This window comes from Vigna unguiculata, chromosome 3, assembly GCF_004118075.2.
Source record: "Vigna unguiculata cultivar IT97K-499-35 chromosome 3, ASM411807v1, whole genome shotgun sequence".
NCBI lineage: Eukaryota > Viridiplantae > Streptophyta > Magnoliopsida > Fabales > Fabaceae > Vigna > Vigna unguiculata.
In genome coordinates this window covers 23,457,715-23,475,956 of record NC_040281.1, presented here as the reverse complement: position 1 = coordinate 23,475,956, position 18,242 = coordinate 23,457,715, and the positions used below count along the sequence as shown (strand labels likewise).

Sequence of the window (18,242 nt, the reverse complement as noted above, 5' to 3'; positions counted from 1 at the left end):
TTTATCTAAACAAAAAATAATTGTAGGTAAATTCATCGTAGCTAAATTTTCTACAGTTACATCCATATATAATTATAAAGCTTATGTATATATCTAAGGAACTGAAATTTACCTTTACGTTGTCCTTAAGTTATATATGGAATACCAAAGAAAAATTCAAGTTGGTTGAAAAATTTACAACAGAAAAAACTTAACCAAACCTAAAATTGTGTTTAACTTTAGTCTTGTACTGGTTGTGCTGAGGAAGAGAACCCTACCCATAATTCCACTTCTCTTGTATTAAATACTTTAACTGGAGCCTGAAACTTTTACCCGTGACTTTTATTAGATAGATTATTAAGATGAAATTCTGAACATAGAGCAACATTTTCCCTAGCTCTTTCCATCAGAGTACTTTGTATGCGTCTGAGCATGTGTGCTCACCTACTTATAATTCTATTTCTCTTACAGCAAGTGCACATTTTATGAGTAGAAAAATAGATTTATCTTCAACTTTCTCCTCCAACGTCCCACCAGGGAACAAAGAATGTGTGACCTCTACGTATAATTTCACTTCTCTCACAATAAATACTTCTTTTTATCGGAAGAGAAAAAGAGATTTATCTTCTTCCACCTTTTATATCCCTACTACAAACTAAAGAAAGCACAAACCTACAAAACGACTTCAATCGCCTCAAAATCTGAGCAAACCAAAACTTCCCAAAGTTCACTGCCAGAGAGGTGATCCAATCAAATCTAGTAAACCAAAACCTAAAGCCTCAAATTTTCAGGTGAGCGAGCGCATTAGTGTAGAAGAGCAATTTAGAATGCGTCAGGAAGAACATTGATTCCATTACGAAGAACTGGCATCAGAAGCAGCTTTTTTCTCCTTCTGTTTTTCCCTCTTTTTCTTGTTTTTTAACGCATTCTTGCTCATTGATCTAAATTAGTAAATCAAGAGTCATTCATAACAGAATATAAACCATATATGAACTTAAGAATAAAATAAAGGAAGAGGGAGGGTAGGAAAGGTACTTACTCTGAAGGAGTCTCTCCCAACAACTGCAAACATACAAATAATTTTGGCATTATTACAGACCAATCAGCTCCAAGAGTTCAAGGTAAAATGCATAAACATGTATGTATTTACTGGAAAATTTTGACTTAACACCCAAAACACTTCATAATTATAAATTTATACCATGCTCAAGTATTGATGAAAATTTATATTGACAATTAAAAATAGAAACAGTGCCGGATCATAGATTGTGACTGTGTACCTGTGCCTGAATAGCAGCTGCATTCTTAGCATGTGGTGGACGATATGCAGCAGGTTTTTGTGCTTGGGGATTGGCAGAAGAGGCTTTTACTGAAGTCTGGGTTGACTTTGGTGGTCCTTGACCTGCAAGTAGGCCATGGTCTTCAAACAACAAAAGAGACAACTCATAATAACAAAATGCAATGTTATAAGCATGGTGACGAACCTGCTGGTTTTTTATCTTCAAGTTGGACCAAATTTAGAGATTTAATTAATTCAGCAATATCACCAAACTTATTGGGTGACTCTGGTTTCCAATCAACCTACAAATAGTTTGCCATGCAACTCGCTAATATTTATGAAAAGGTGCTAAGAAAAATGAAGATTTAAATATGTTTTTAATCTTTATACTTTAGAATAAAATTGCATTTCGTCCTTGACACAAACTATGTATCAATTTCATCCCCACACTTTATGAATGTATAACATCCTCGGCAACTAACGATTGTTTGAGTCTTTATGATATGGCAAATGACATTCCACAATGGATTAAAATTAAACCTCCAGGTGTCTGGGTACGGGTTTGGCATGTTGACATGTTTTAGATGGAAATTGCTAGTTTTACCCCCTCTCATATATGCTGATGACTTGGGCCCAATCCCATCAAACCCAACTCAAGGCCCAAACCCCATTAGCCCAATCACTAGAGGAATCCTTAAGAGAATTCAAGAAGCGGGTGGATCTCAAAATCTCTTGGAGTCCGAAGCCATTCAGTTCAAATGGGCCAAGGAAGACATCAAGATTTAGATAGCATAATTTTTATTAGTTTGTATTTTGGCCAATGTAATTGGGCCATCTTTTAATAATGTGTGCATTAGCACAAGCATGGATAAAAATTCATTAAGACTAAATGTCAATGGGCTCTCAGCCTTATTGAATTTAGCCTTGGCCGAATGAGTTATTCTCACACATAAACACATTTAGCACATACTGAATGTCCTTTGATCCACCCATTAAGAAGATCTAGATCTAGAATAATTGTGCACATGGTTAATTAGTGTGGCTGGCCGAAATACTTGGCTATATAATCAAGCCTCCACACTTTTTGCAAGGTTACTCGTGAATTGTTATTGCAAATACATGTCGAGATCACTCCATGACTTGCATTTTGAGAGTTCAAATTGTTAGAGCATTCTCCTAGATTTCTCCTCTAGCCCTCCTCCCTAAGTTGGCCTAACCTCTTAGGAACATGGTAGTTGAATCGTGAATCGTTTCGTATCGTAAATCGTATGATTCGTAAACATTTTGAAAGTCATCTTTTTTAATTTTTTGGATGTAGTGACAATTTCTAGAGTTACCCTTTTTTGGGTGGAGTAGTAACTTTAGTCACTTTTTTTTTAGGTGCAGTAACTTTAGTGGAAGTTACCATTTACTTATTGGGTTTTAAAAGGTTTTAAACAAAATGGGCTAAAATTTACGTTAAAACAGGCCCAATTTCCACCCACTAAAAATCCTAGGGTTCCCGTCTTGCATATCCACAAGACTTTGCTTCGAGGTTGTGCCACCGTCACATACGTTGATGTCGTGCGAGTTGTTGCTGCAGTCGCGAGGTCTGTTAACTTCTCTCTCATTGTTGTGCGAGAGGCACCAAGGCAAGAGGGGCCACTGCAAGAGGCGCCACCGCGAGAGACGCACACCACCGCAAGTGTCTCTGCTGCAAGAATCGTAGCCGTGAGAGGTGCCATTGTGAGTGACATTTGTGCCCATGAATGCTACGATTCAAATCGATTCATGCGATTCAGAGACTGAATCGTACGATACGAACACGATACAGAAACAAAAATTATTCATCAAGCGATTTGTATGGTGGAGCTGCTGAATCATTTCGTATCGTACGATACTTACTACCATGCTTAGGAACCTTCACCAAATCACTTCCACTGCCATTACACTTCAAACGTTCGGTGCAAAAAGGAAGCTTCATTCAACCATCAAATTCATCCATGGAGCTTCATTATGTGGTATCTAGAGCCAGGTTGGATCAAGTCTTCACGGTTTAAGCTAAGTGTTCGATCCTTACTTCAATTTCTGTCATGTTCATCACTTGTTTTGATTGTCTTGTTGTTATCCACTGTTTAATTTCGAGTTATGCACTTGGTTATTGATTCAAATCCATCTTCTACTTGAATCAATCGGTGTTTCCATTGGTTTTCAATTTTGCAGTGTTTTTCTCGTTTGTATTGAGTTGTTCTATATTTTAATCGGTAAAATTGTGTTTGATTGGTTTTAATTGTTTGAGCATCCATATGTGTTGTCTAAGTCATGTGTTTCCTCAATTCTCATATTTCCATGTGTTTTTACCATTTGAATTGATTGATACATCTTGAATCTTGGCCACAAGCAAGAAAGTTGACAGAATTCACTTGCTTATATGAGCAATCTTTTTGGAAGCCAATGTAGTGCCATTTTTCACCGTATGGTTCATCCTTAATGTGTCTTATATGTTCTTGAAGGTCTCATGCTTGATTTTAGTTCTTAATCAAGTTCATACTACTTCCATTAGCAAGAACAATTTTATTCCCGAGAGTAACTTGTGATGAGCTCTCTGAATTTTTCATTTCATTGCACGACCATTCTCTATGTTTGAATTTTTATGAGCAACAGGATGCATCAATTTTAATTTTGATTTTTGCCTCTGAAAGCTAAGAGATAGACAAAGATTTCAAAAAAAGAATCACTGAAAAAGCTTGAGAAATGAAATCATGAAAATTAATCGAAGTTGAGGCAAACTTCCGCGTTTTTCTGCTCGAATTGCTCCTGAGATTCACTGTTTCACTGCTGCACACTTTCGTGTTTGATTTATCACAAACGATTGGCTGGTCCAAAATGAGTTTTGATTTTTTCCTATATTAGATAAGATCTAAACGAAAAAGAGAAAAAAATAATCAATGAAAAATGTTGAAGAATGAAAAAGATGATAAATCTCTGAAGTAGAGGTTGTGTTCTGCATTTTCTGTACTGGCAGTGAGTGAGTGATAAATAAAACTTAAGTGCATTTTGGAGCTGTTTTAGTCATAAGTTGATTGGCCACATAATGAAGCTCCATGGATGAATGTGATTGTTGAATGAAGCTTCCTTTTTGCCCCGAAGGTTAGAAGTGTAATGGCAGCGGAAGTGATTTGATGAAGGTTCCTAAGAGATTAGGCCAACTTAGGGAGGAGGACTAGAGGAGAAATCCAAGAGAATGATGTAGCAATTTGGACTCTCAAAATGCAAGTCATGGAATGATCTCAACATGTATTTGCAATAACAATTCAAGAGTAACCTTACTAAGAGTGTGGAGGCTTGATTATATAACCAAGTATTTCGGCCAGCCACACAAATTGACCATGTGCACAATTATTCTAGATCTAGATCTCCTTAATTGGTGGATCAAAGGACATGTTGATAAGGAATCTTCAAGTGAGATGAATTTGAGGTAAATTCCCTTTAAGAAGGAGGGTATGATAGAAGACTATCTCCTAAACTTCAAGTGGTACAAATTTGAGGACAAATTCTCTTCAAGAAGGAGAGAATGATAGAGGACTATCCCAAGATTCCATACAAGAAAAACTTGAAGATGAACCTTTGGGTTTTCTTTTAGAAATTAGTTATGTTCTATGTTTTTGAGCTTTGAGCTTTCCTTTATAAATTAGTTTATGTTTTTATGTTTTGGGCTTGGGATTTCTTGTAAGGTTTTCAGGTTTGCTTAAACTTATGTGCCTATATATAGAGGTACCAAAAACAATATAGACACTTTTAGTCATATATTGAATTTGATTTCATTAAAGAGAGGATTATCTTTGTTCTTGGCTTAGGCCTCCGGTTCTTATCAAAGATTAACATCTTTGTGGCGAATCTTCACTTGACTTATCAATATGCTAGATTAGGGCGTCCTCCATCTCTGTCTTATTCCGCGTTCTTCTCTGATTTATTCGTGTCGTGCATCTTGAGAATTCAAATTCAAAAACAATCATACTTTTTTCTGGATAGGATCGTATCACATGTGGCAAGTCACATTGTAGCATGTGCTAAATGTGTTTATGTGTGAGAAGAACTCATTCGGCCAAGGCTAAATTCAATAAGGGCGAGTGCCCATTGACATTGGTGAATTTTTATCCATGCTTATGCTAATGTGCACATTATTAAAAGATGGCCAAAATACAAACTAATAAAAGTTATGCTATCTAAATCTTGATGTCTTCCTTGGCCCATTTGAATAACAATTGAATGGCTTTGGACTCCAAGAGATTTTGAGATCCACCTGCTTCTTGAATTCTCTTAAGCATTCCTCTAGTGATTGGGCTAATGGGGCTTGAGCCTTGAGTTGGGTTTGATGGGCTTGGCCCCAAGGCATCATATGCAAGGGCTGGTTTGATTTCGATTGGAATAAGACTAGAAGGAAGTTCACACAGAAAAAGGTCTCCCTTTTGTTGTTGTGCCCCTGCATATTGGTTTGCTTTGCCATTATTGCTGTTGTGAGTAAAAACAACTAACCATTAACAAAATTCAATACTAATATTAAATTTTCTTATTTACTCTCCAGTATCTACATCTCCAAAACATCTTTTGTATCTACATCTCCAAAACATCTTTTGTTTGTTCTTCAATATGTTGACTTTGAGAAGCAATAATCTTTCCCCACAACTACAAACTTTTGGTCCCAAATGTGAAGATGATGCTAGATTTCCATCCACAACTCATCTGCATAGATCAAGCTCGTCTGCATAGATCAAGCTGTACAACATTAGGATTTCATTGCACAACCCTGACCTAACAGTTTGTTATCATTATTCAAAATGTCATTCCACCCAAACCAACAATAATATCGAACCCTAAACCATCAAAACCCCCAATTCATGAACAAAAACGGAAAAAACGAACTTACCAACCTTTCACCAGCAACGTTTCCATGCTTCCATTGCCACCAACACAAAATTGCAATGAATCACTACTTAGAACACCAACACAGACAACTTCGTCACTGCCACAAGCTTCAATTTTTTTCCTATAACCACACTCAATCCTCATTCCACAAAATAAACAACACTTAATTTTTGTTAAGATATCATTAATATCTTATTTTCTGTTTCTATTGTTATTATTCTTCATATGTACTATGGGCTTTATTATAAATATAGCCCCTATGTGTATTTTCTACATAAGGAAGATTAATTTCAAACCTAATTTTACTATATTTAATATGGTATCTAGAGCATGGTAGTTGAATCGTGGATCGTATTGTATATCAGAGAGCCTAAATTTTGAATCGTGAATCGTATCGTGAATCGTATAATTCATAAACATTTTAAAACATTATAAAAATGTAACATATACTTAAACATATAAGATATATAAATATGCAAAGAGACAATTAAGAACAAAATAACCTCATAGTGAAATAGAGTGATTGTATACATGTGTATATACCACATTATTTCACAATTTCAGCAACACAACCTTCAAAAAAAATGTGGTTGCGGCATAAGTTTCCTTTAACTATGGCTATATGCTACTAAAAACAATCTACATTATAGCCATCCAAAAAATAAGTTGTTGTTTCATCAAGATGTCCTAGCAAAGAATGACATCTTTCTTTGTCCCAACAAGATGTTGTTTCATCCTTGCTATGCCACCACAAAGTATGAGAACCAAACTTACACTTCACTTGTAATCTGCTTTTGGAACACTATCACAGTATGTATTATCAACTTCTCGTTTTTGTGTTTGATTTACTCATGTCTGAAGCACAAAAACAAAACCCGAAACGTGAGAAACCTCCCTGCACAAAACAGACACAAAATAGAGGACACCGCACCACGACACAGGCACCACCACAGCACCGCGCGACCACCACGAGACCACTACACCACATCACGAGACCACTATGCAAAAACTCCAGAAGCACGAACACCATCAAAACAATGCGCGACCACCGCGCCACCACCGTGCAACCACTACAGCTTGCGTCTCGCTCAGACGCAGATAAAAACGAAGGAAGGAACGAGAAAGGAGAAAAGAGAAGAGAGATGAGGGGAGTAAGCAACGTGAAGGAGATGATGTGAATCAACACGCGAAAATACAAAAGGGAAAAAAAAATTAGGGTTTCAAATGGGTGGGTTGACCCGACCCAATTCAGAAACCAATTTCAACCCGTATCGCGTTTCAAATCGCAATTCGTACGATTCAGGCCTATATCGTATCGTATCGAACACGATTCATGAACATAAACGATACGGTATGCGATTCGTATCGCCAAGCACATGTATCGTATCGTATCGTACGATACGTAATACAATGATCTAGAGCCTAAGAGTTTTTTTTCACCTTTGTCATTAGATTCGATGCAGTCATTCGTATACTGAAGTACATTAAAAGATCTCCTGGAAAAAGGTTGTTATATGGTTCTAATAACCATAAAAGAGTTGTTTGTTATTCAGATGCTGATTGGGCAGGATCTCCTTTTGATAGAAGGTCTACATCTGGATTTTGTCTCCATTGGAGGTAACTTGATCTCTTGGAAAAGCAAGAAACAAAGTGTTGTGCCAAAGTATAGTGCAGAAGCAGAATATAGAACCATGGCTTCAGCCACTTGTGAGCTTGTTTGGCTTAAGCAATTGCTCAAAGAGCTACAGTTTGGAGATGTTAATCAAATGACACTTATATGTGACAATCAAACTACTCTTCATATTAATTCTAATCCAGTCTTTCATGAGAGGACTAAATATATTGAGATTGACTATCATTTCATTCGAGAAAAGATTATGTCTAGAGATATCAAGACTGAGTTTGTTAACTCAAGTGATCAGTTAACAAATATTTTCACTAAGTCTTTACGGGGACCTAGAATTGGTTATATTTGTAACAAACTTGGTACTTACGATTTGTATGCACCGGCTTGAAGGGGAATGTTAAGATATCATTAATATCTTATTTTCTATTTCTATTGTTATTATTCTACATATGTACTTTGGGCTTAGCCCATATTTTCTTTATTAAAAATATAACCCCCTATGTGTATTTTCTACACAAGGGAGATTAATCCCAAACCTAGTTTTACTATATTTAATAATTTTAATAACAGCAACCAAATTCGTAAGACTAGCTACAACCTCACAAAATAGGAGAGGAGGGCAAAAGGGTTCTTTGGGTGATAAACAAAGCTGATTCCAGCAGCAAAGAATGGCACAGGACTGGGTTTTTGACAATATGGGCACCCTTGGCAGCACCATAAGCATCATATGGCATAATACCATAAACAACAGAGACATTAACCCTAGCCTTCTCCCAATCAGCACAGTCACGGGGCTTGCACCAAACATCTTCCTTTAATTGGGTGCCACCACCAGTGACCTTAAGGGCACTGTCCTGGGCCAAACCCATACACAGGCATGATAACATTTAATTTTAATCCATTGTAGAACGTTGTTTGCCACATCAGAAAGATTCTAATATCGTTGGCTGTCGAGGACGTTATGAGTTCATTCATAAAGTATGGGGATGAAATTGGTACATAGTTTGTCAGGGATGAAATTGGTACATAGTTTGTCAGGGACGAAATGCCATTTTACTCAAAAATATAGGAACTAAAAATATATTTAACCTAAAAACAAATGAATCAACAAAAGTAAAAGACACTGCTGACCTGGTACAATTTGTCAAACATCTTCTTGAAGTACAACGACCCATTGTAGTGAAAAATCTTGATCCTTAGAAAGAAGAAAATAAAATATAACAAAAAGAAAAATCTTTGCGAATAAGATCATGATCACCAAAAATGTGAAACCAACATGTAACAATCAGTAAATTGTTTTCCCATAAATCATCTGAATTATTGCCCGATAAGCCTATTTTATTGACTATATATGATCAAATTAATGGAAACAGATAAAGGGGCAATTGATGGCATCATTTCATTAACAACAAAATAATGCATATTTTTAGGCATTAAGAAATTCAAGGTCATGTAATGGCAAATAATACATACCCATTGTCAACTTGAAGCCTTGGAGCTGTTGTAGCTGTCATGAAATAGCACCCATCTGCTGACCATTCACTAGTCACAGACCATTCAGCCCTAGTGGTTCCAAGTTGCTTTTTGTCTATGTAATCCCAGAATACCTAGCACATAAGCATGAAAAACATATGAAGTCCATATACAGAGCATGTGTTTGCAATCTTGTAAGCATTTGAGCACGAATCATATGGAATTACAACAGATACTTGCGATTTCTTTTTCATTTCAGTCATTGTTTTAATATCTAAATACAAAAATGCAATGTACATCTGTGGGAACTACAACCTTTTGGAAATAATCACTTTTTTTCAAAGCTACCAAAATCAAAGTGAATATTTCTTCAAAATAAGTTGAAGAGAGGAGCACTAAAATAAGAACCACACGTCAATAATCATTGGAAAAAATGGAGTAAAGAGATCCAGATTCACTTGGGATGAAGACGACATAACACTTTTAAGGGATGTCTGGAAGAACTTAGTTAATCTATCAAAATAAGTTATCTCAGTGAGTTTGTTATAGTAACTTCTATTTTAGCTTATTCCAATATGTTTCATGGACAGATATATGGTACAAGTCCCCAGGAATTCAGATGTTATTGGTGTTGTTTACCCAAACACACCCTTAATTGATTCTTACATCTAGAAGTGGTTGTAAGACATAATTTGTTGTTCAACATCCTAGATAAGCTAAACACGCATCAGACCTTCTTCACAGAAAGGAAAAAACAAAACAGAGCATAATGATTCAAATAGTAAGAACATACCATATCACCGGGCAAGTTACCAAAGCCAGCCAAACATAAAACTGGAAGTTAACAATCAAGGAACCCAAATTTAGATCCTTGCCATAAGAATATTGAACCAGTTCAAATTTCAACTGTTACCAAAACCCTAGGGGCCCTTTAAAAATTTAAAACAGAAAGAAAGAAATCTTCCATCTGAAAAGTGGTTAACATTTATTTGACTAAATACAAAGAATGTCATTTCACCAGCCAAGGATACATTTCCCTTTTGGGTTCCAACGAATAGTGTTGTAAGGACCAGTTCCAAGCTCTAGAAGAGGATTGCACTTCTTGTCGAACAAAGTTGCTTTAGCAGGCATGACTAAATCAGGTTAAGGAAAAATACATTCAAGAGATCCATAAAGAATCATTAAGAAGTCATTAATACAACACATACCCAAAATACCCACCATCTTCTTAAAATGGTATGAATCATGAGGCATTACAAACAAAGTAAGAAACATCTTGTTGAATATAGAGAAAATAGGGTTTAAGATTAATCTCCCTTGTGTAGAAAATACACATAGGGGTTGTATTTATAATAAAGAAAATATGGACTAAGCCCAAAATACATATGAAGACTAATAACAATAGAAACAGAAAATAAGATATTAATGATATCTTAACACATGTCCAGTTTGGTGTATTAGGGCTTATCAAAATCCATATATGAGAGGGATTAGGCGCATCTCTAGTATATTTTTAAAAAGCATTACCTAGAGCAAAGATATATAATCATCCCAAAATAATGGTCTGTTTCCAAAATGGGCTCATGACTTTGCCATATGTACTATTTTTGGATAACGTATCAAACCTTGCCACTAATATTCCATGTTAGCTGATCTCCAGCACATATCAACTTGAGGGAACTTTAGTGCATGCTGCTTCTCATCATATTCTATATATCACAGAGAAAAGGATACATCCATACACAACAGCAAATTCCAAGCCAGAATATGACCACTGAGCATCATGAATAGGCCCATCTTTCCCTGCCAATTTAAAAAATTAAAATAAAATAGAATGTTACACTTATTATAGAGATTATATAACCAATTATCAGTTATTTTACTAGCAGAAAGAACATACGGAGAGGCACAAGTCCTTCATGCATTCCATCTGTTGTCAAATAGCATAATTTTGATTCTCCATAGTAACTCTGATTAGTTTTGTCAAAATCTGACTGCACCACCACTAGAAGCCCAGTTGAGCCATGATTCCATTTAAGTTGGGTGGTTGAACATCGGAAAAAACTACGTCGAGCAACAGGTTGACTTTGAGACGCATTTCCGCTAGCAAAGATCTGTACACTAGCAGGAACCCCCTACAAGATAGAGAACTTCATAACATAAGCATCAAAATCAAAAGGGTGTGATAGATAACCATTATTTCTAGGTGCCTGCCACATGGAATATAAACCTGTATTCTAAACCTTTATATTTTTAATTTTATCAATATTGACTATCAATGGGACTTAAGAAATATGGAAGATTCCATACGCAAAAAAAAAAAAAAAATCAGATTAGATTTCCAATAGTTAAATGTCTCTAGGAGTACATATTTTCATAAATAGTCATCAGTCATTCTTAGGCTACCGATAGATCTAACAAACCCAAGAAAATGCAATAATCAATAATTTCTTTGTGTGAATATTGATAAATTAAAAATGATTTTGGGAGGAAAAAAAATGAGGGAGATGTATAGGAATCCAAGTCATGATGATACTGGAAAACATTATTTATATTGAAAGCAATAAAGGCAGGGATAAGCAATTACCTTAATAATTATTGTCACTAAATATTAAATAATATCATATAATATGTAATTACTCTATTTACAATCTTTCTAACAACTTCTTTCAAGCTAGAGCATATAGCCAATTTGTACCAAGTTTGTTACATATCATAGTTATATGTGGTCATATAAAAAATTGATGCAAACATTTTTAATTGGTAATCTAAACTAACAAAGCTAGCAGTAATGTCTCGAGATAAGTTCTTTCTAAGGAATGACAAGCTATTTCAATGTGTTTGGTCTTCATGTGAAAGACTGAATTATAGGTGATGTAGCTTGATTATCACAAATGGTGTCATTTGCATAACCTCCCAAGATCTACATTCGTAAAATAACTGTTTAAGTTTAATAGCCACAGCTCAATGTTCTACTTCTACAATTTTTGCAAATAGTCGATGCCATTGCTCAACATTCTACTTTTCAAACATTTTTTTCTGTCCGAGAAATCAGGTTATAACCAATGAAAATGCAATGCCCAAAAATAGATCTCTTATTAGAAGGAGAGGTTACAATCAGTATCTAAATACCCCACTACTCAAGTAAGGGCCTTCCACTTCAGATTCTAGACCTTTTCCTCAAACTCCTCTACCATGCTTCAAAATGTGAATTATAACATCCTAATGCAAAAGACAAGTGAGATAATTCAATTTCTGTACCAGTATATTTCAAGGATTAAATTTGGTTCCCCCCTCATCTAGCAAAAGGTATGGTATTAGGATACAAAGGAGTGTCTCAACAAAACGAGCCTTTACAAAATTTGTTATCTAGATATCCATTTGTTGAATCAAACACTTAACCTTAGGCCAAAAGCTATAGTGAATAGTCATAGCCAAATTTTTCTACCTAAGAATATCTTAGCCCAAGCATAATGATTTCATGGTGTCTTAGCCCACTGAACCTTTGCTGTGAGACAATTAATATAACCCACGACAATCTTTCCCTCTATAATTGCCCCGGTGGGACAATACGTGCACCACCATGGGATAACTTATGCAAACCCTGTGAAATTATAGACTATAAAGAGATATAAAAATATAACTAACTAGTCTCAAGAACTACCACCAAAGAAATGAATCTAGAAGTTTGCTCCATGTAAACTGATGGTATTATATGATTGCAGTAAAATAGCCAATATAGGAGAGTTTGTGCAATGAGAGAATAATTAACGTTGCAACAGTGGGATATACTCTGTTTATTTCAAAAAATATATAATCAATGAAAACAACTGACCACCAACAGTGTAAGTCATGATTAACAAATTCAAAGCTGACTTGTTTAATTCCTAAGAAATAGGAAACTAACTTTTACTTATTCAAAATATAAATAAATAATAATAAAATAAAATAGCAGTCCTAAACAACTATCATAAACTTTTTCAGCTAGATCACAGAGCAAAGCACTTCCCAAACCAAGCTAGTAAAGTGGCAATGGAAGACAGCATCAATAGACAAGAATAATCAAACATTAGTCACTTTAGCTATCAAAGAAAAAGTGGCCCCATAAATCCATAATTCAAACCAAGAACTTGTGTATGACTTTTAGCAACAAATCCAGTTGACCATCAAGGCCAACTTTAATCATACACTTCCAGTGGCATCCTACAACCGACTTCCTTACAGCAAAAGGAACAAGGTCCCTTATCTCATTGCTCAGTCTGAAATACGCACATCTCTTCAACCATAGCCAATCACCACCCTGAATAAGAAAGGGTTTCACTTGTTGTAGTCTTTGGAACAAACACATGGCCTAGGACGTTTAAATGAGGTGTTTGTGTTCAACAACCCCATTTTGTATAGGGCTATGAGGATGTGAAGTTTGGTGAAGAATACTGTGTTATGCCATGAATATTTGGAGTTGTTGAGATGAGTATTCACATGCAATTACTCAACACAGTACGAATTGGAATAACAAGCTGAACATGAAATTCATCTGAAGGGTTGCAAAGGTACAAAATAACTCAAACCGGTTTCTACTTGAATACAACAACCAAGTACATTGGCAGTAGTTATCTTATTGTCATCAAAAGGAGGAAGAAAGTATTTATAACCCAAAGTAGCTCTTATAATTTAGATTTAGGCCTAATTTAACCCCTTAAATTTGACTTATAAGATGAGAGTTGTCCTCCACCTATATACTTTAATTTAATCATATTAATAGTTGATGAGAGATTTTAAGCATACCACTCAAGCCGAGAATTGAACATCTTAAGTATCGAGTTTGCAAGAATGAACATCTATGTGTAACCCATTAAAGGTACAATCAATGTACACTCCGGCGAACTAAGATGCCCATTCTTTAATGGGAGAGACTTGGTGTTGGCGTTCTTATATAGTTAATGTTAGAGATCATACATCGACTATCAATATGGTTAAATTAAATTATATAAGTGGAGGACAACCTTCACCTTATGTGTCAATTTTGAGGTTGAGTTAAACCCAATCCCGACTCAAAGGAGCTTTGATGCCATTCACCTTATGTGTCAATTTTGAGGTTGAGTTAAACCCAATCCCGACTCAAAGGAGCTTTGATGCCATCTTATGATTTGGGTTTCAACCTAACTCAATTGCATAAAACCAGCTTATGAAGTGAGGGTTGTCCTTTATAATACTTTAATTGAGTTGTACCATTAGTTGATCTAGAATCTCCAATAGTAAAATTGACAGTAAGCAAATTACTATCAATGTAACACTATTTGCACTGAAAGCAACAGTTAACTACTAAATAGAAATATATCAGTAGTTAAAGCAATGAAAAAGAAGAATTTACTATTATCATAATTATTGTAATTACACGACACTATATAATCTATAAATACCCTATAAGATTCCATTATGCCATATTAATGAGTAAATTGCTGAGTCTTTGAAAGATACACCATTCCTCAATTTGAATCCCTGCACTTACTGAATTTATAAAGTGAACTATTGAATGTATTCATGTGTTTCAATTTGGTCCTTCCATTCACCCAGCACCAATTACGATAAATTAAATCAATAGACACTGAACTGAGAAAGTACAAGTACAGGAACCATTTGTGAAACGCTATAACTTCTATAGAAGCATTAGTTAACTATTCAATAAGTTATTCGAGTTATCTCAAACCATTTGAGTCAACTGAGCATCATAAATACACAACACAACAGCATTACCAGATCCTTTCCATGACTGCGATAAAGAATTATATCATATATTAGAAACCTAACATACTGCATTCCAAATGACCAATAATACCAAGTTCTCATTCATTTAGTCACAGAAATATAAACTAAGCCTCCATAATAAGCATTACGGAGGGATACAAACCTTGGATTCTGGAACAAATGCTGCTACATGGGACCCCGGTGAACTAGAAAGCTCAGCAGCAGCAACCCCCGGAACTCTTAACCGAATGGTAACTCCTTTAGAAAAATCCCCAGTGTCAAAAAATTGCACCTCATTAGTTGCCAACCGACACGCAGTAGCTTCATCAGAACTAAACTGAATCGCAGGCCTGAACAACACACAGACACAGAGATAGTATCAGTTAAAACATAACCCACAGCAAGAATGTTATCCATTTATCAATAAACCATAAGCATTCAAAATTCCCCAATTGTTATCATCTACACAAAAGGAAATAAGTCATGTTTAAATAAGCGTTTCTATGAAAAGAAATTAAAAAAAGGCAAAAGCCCAGCCATTTAGCTTCTCCAAAAACTTATTTTTATCTATCCATTAACTTACAAAAATACTCACCGAAATTTTCCTTCTTTGTTTCCAGCTACAAGTGTTTAGTATAAGTTTATCTACTAGAAGCATAAATTTAACACTTTGGATTACACAAACAATGAATTGCTCACACACCAATTGCCTTTTGTCATGTTCTTTTGCGACTGTTGGTAAACAGGAGCACCGGTGTCGATTTTCCACAGCGTGACGTTCTTCTCCTGCGGCGCCGAAGGTTTCTGAAAGGTTTGCAAGTAAGTTCCACAGGGTGACAAGGTAGCGGCAACGACATTGGGAACTTCAAAAGCCCTAATCTCTTTAGCAGTGTTGCAATCGTACACAGTAATCAACGAGTTGGATTTGGTGACCATGAGTTTGGATCCATCGTCGCTGAACTTGGCATTGATGCAGTTAACTTTGTCGAGCTTGACGGCGGGTTGACCGTCGGCGAAGGGTGGTCCGGTCCAGAGAGAAAATTGTTCGGGTCCTCGAACTGGGAAGAATGCGAAGATGAAAAGTTAGCGAGAGAAAGCGATTGAATCGGAGAGAAGTTGGAGTTGGAGTTGGTTGATGAATACCTAATATCTCGAGAGGCGGTGATTGGCTATTTGACGCCATTGGAAGCGATTGATGTTCAGCGAAACGACGACGGATAACTCAGACGCTTCTTCTTCTTCTTCTCTTTATTACTGTGTCGACGCTGCTACTCTGCAACAACTCTCTCTGAAGGGAGACTCACTTCACTTGCGTTGCGCTTGTTTATTTTCTCTCTAAAATTATTTTTAAACCCACGTTTCGCCATAAATAAATCATTTTGGTTTGCTTGAAATTTTAATTATTATTAATTTTGATTTTTAATTTTTTAAAATTAATCAATTTTTCAAAGTCCAAGAAGACATCATAAGAAGAAGTTTGAGCCAACTTTGCTCATCTTAAGAGTCAAGATTTGTGGCAAAAGCAATGCAATTTTGTTTTCAAAATTAAAAAAGGGTACAATTTAAAAAATATGAAAATGATGCTAACTTGATATAAAATTATGTTAAGCTGAAATGACTTCGATTAAAATTAAAAAAATATTATAATATACATAAGTCATATTAAACTGATAAAATTTCAATTTATACCATAATACATTAAAATGGTACTAAATTAACACGATTTTAATTAAAATTTAAAAAATATAATACATTAAAATTTACCAAATTAACATGATTTGTCAGTTTTTGTAATGTTTTAAAATTTGCACCTTATTTTAGTAAATTTAAAAATTTCCAAAGATTTGCCGGTGAGAAGCACATTGACTAAAGGATACATGATCAAAATCTAGATTAAGATCAAAGTGTCATAAGATCATAACTTGTGTTTAAAAGCATAATCTGAATGTGAGAATACGAACTGTGGTACAGGTGTAATACCCTTAATTTTAATTTTACAGTAATTATCTTGTTTATAAACATATAACTTTTTTCGAGAAAACATTGGAATTTTGATTCACAATATTACACTCAAAATTTTGATATCTAATTAATTATAAATATTTTATCGTTTTTTCTATAATTTAAAAAGAAATATAAAACCTAAAACCTCAATTTCAATAAATAAGATAAAAATATAAATTAGTATGATTATAAAAATGTAAATATCTAGTTATTGACATGTGCATTGCACGGGGAGGTTGAACATAAAAAAAAAAACAAAAAAGTCACTGAATTCCTTTTTTTTATTACATTTCTGATTTAAGATTCCACAAAGTTTTAAATCTTTTGAATCTTTACAAATAAGAGAAGCATTGAAAGACCTTATTTCTGTCTCCTTTGCTTCATCACAAACATGATAAGAAGAGATCGTAGAAGAAAGAGGAAAAAGATGAGATAGTAAAAGAAAAAAGGGTTGAAATCATAGAAGAAGAAAAAATGATATTGATAGAATGCATCACTTATTTGACCCAAAATTTATCCGCCTACGTGGCATGGGTTATTTTATATTTTTTAAATCTTACGGTAATTGGAGGCAGCGTCCCAGGGTTTTTTGCGTCATATGCACGCGCGCTCAATTGGGGAAACATTTTAAAAAAATAAATTGTATTGGTTCGGTTTTCCCTCGTTCTTCTTCTTTTCCACAACGTTCTTCTTCCACAAGGTTACACAAACACAAAGCTTTTTCTTCCCCAAAAGGCTCTTCTTCCACAAAGGTTGTTGTTGTTGATATCTGGTGTCGGTAGCAGTCGAAGTGGAGAGCGGACTTCTCGAGAGTGGTTTGGGTTGTTGGACACGGCTGGTTCGTCGGAAATTGGTGGGTACCGTTCGGCGCATTGCTTGGCCACAGTCTTAGTGATGTAGTTTTTAGTTTATTAAAGGCCATTCACACAAGGAATCTTTGCCCGATAGGTTATCGTCCAAAACCCCTGTTTGAAGGCGATTAGTCATGATTGTGGGGTCCTGGTATTGAAATTTATAGAGATGTGGGATGGTGTAAGCAAATTTGAGGCAAAGCCCTGCCTGACTACACTATTGTAAGTTTACCTATATAATATGTTTTATTGTTTATAGTGTTTCTTTGAAGATTACATTTGGTAACATTATCATGATGTTCTTTTTAGGAGGAGCTACAATTAATTAGGCAGAAATTCGTTTGTGATTGGGTTTTACATGAAGATAATGTCCACCGCA

The 18,242-nt window shown here is 35.2% G+C and overlaps 1 protein-coding gene across 1 annotated transcript; it reads right to left on the bottom strand.

Annotated features, from left to right (window-relative positions):
• Positions 1 to 293: 293 nt before the first annotated feature.
• LOC114177542 (eukaryotic translation initiation factor 2A) lies at positions 294 to 16,339 on the bottom strand. The gene is made up of 13 exons (XM_028062928.1): positions 16,152 to 16,339; positions 15,712 to 16,066; positions 15,172 to 15,358; positions 11,164 to 11,398; positions 10,998 to 11,066; positions 10,295 to 10,396; positions 10,057 to 10,097; positions 9,264 to 9,397; positions 8,922 to 8,985; positions 1,464 to 1,560; positions 1,260 to 1,381; positions 1,019 to 1,041; positions 294 to 920 (listed from the first exon to the last, which is right to left on the bottom strand). The coding sequence occupies exons 1-13, from the start codon at positions 16,189 to 16,191 to the stop codon at positions 833 to 835; spliced, it is 1,557 nt and encodes a 518-aa protein (XP_027918729.1). The 5' UTR covers positions 16,192 to 16,339; the 3' UTR covers positions 294 to 832.
• Positions 16,340 to 18,242: the final 1,903 nt, after the last annotated feature.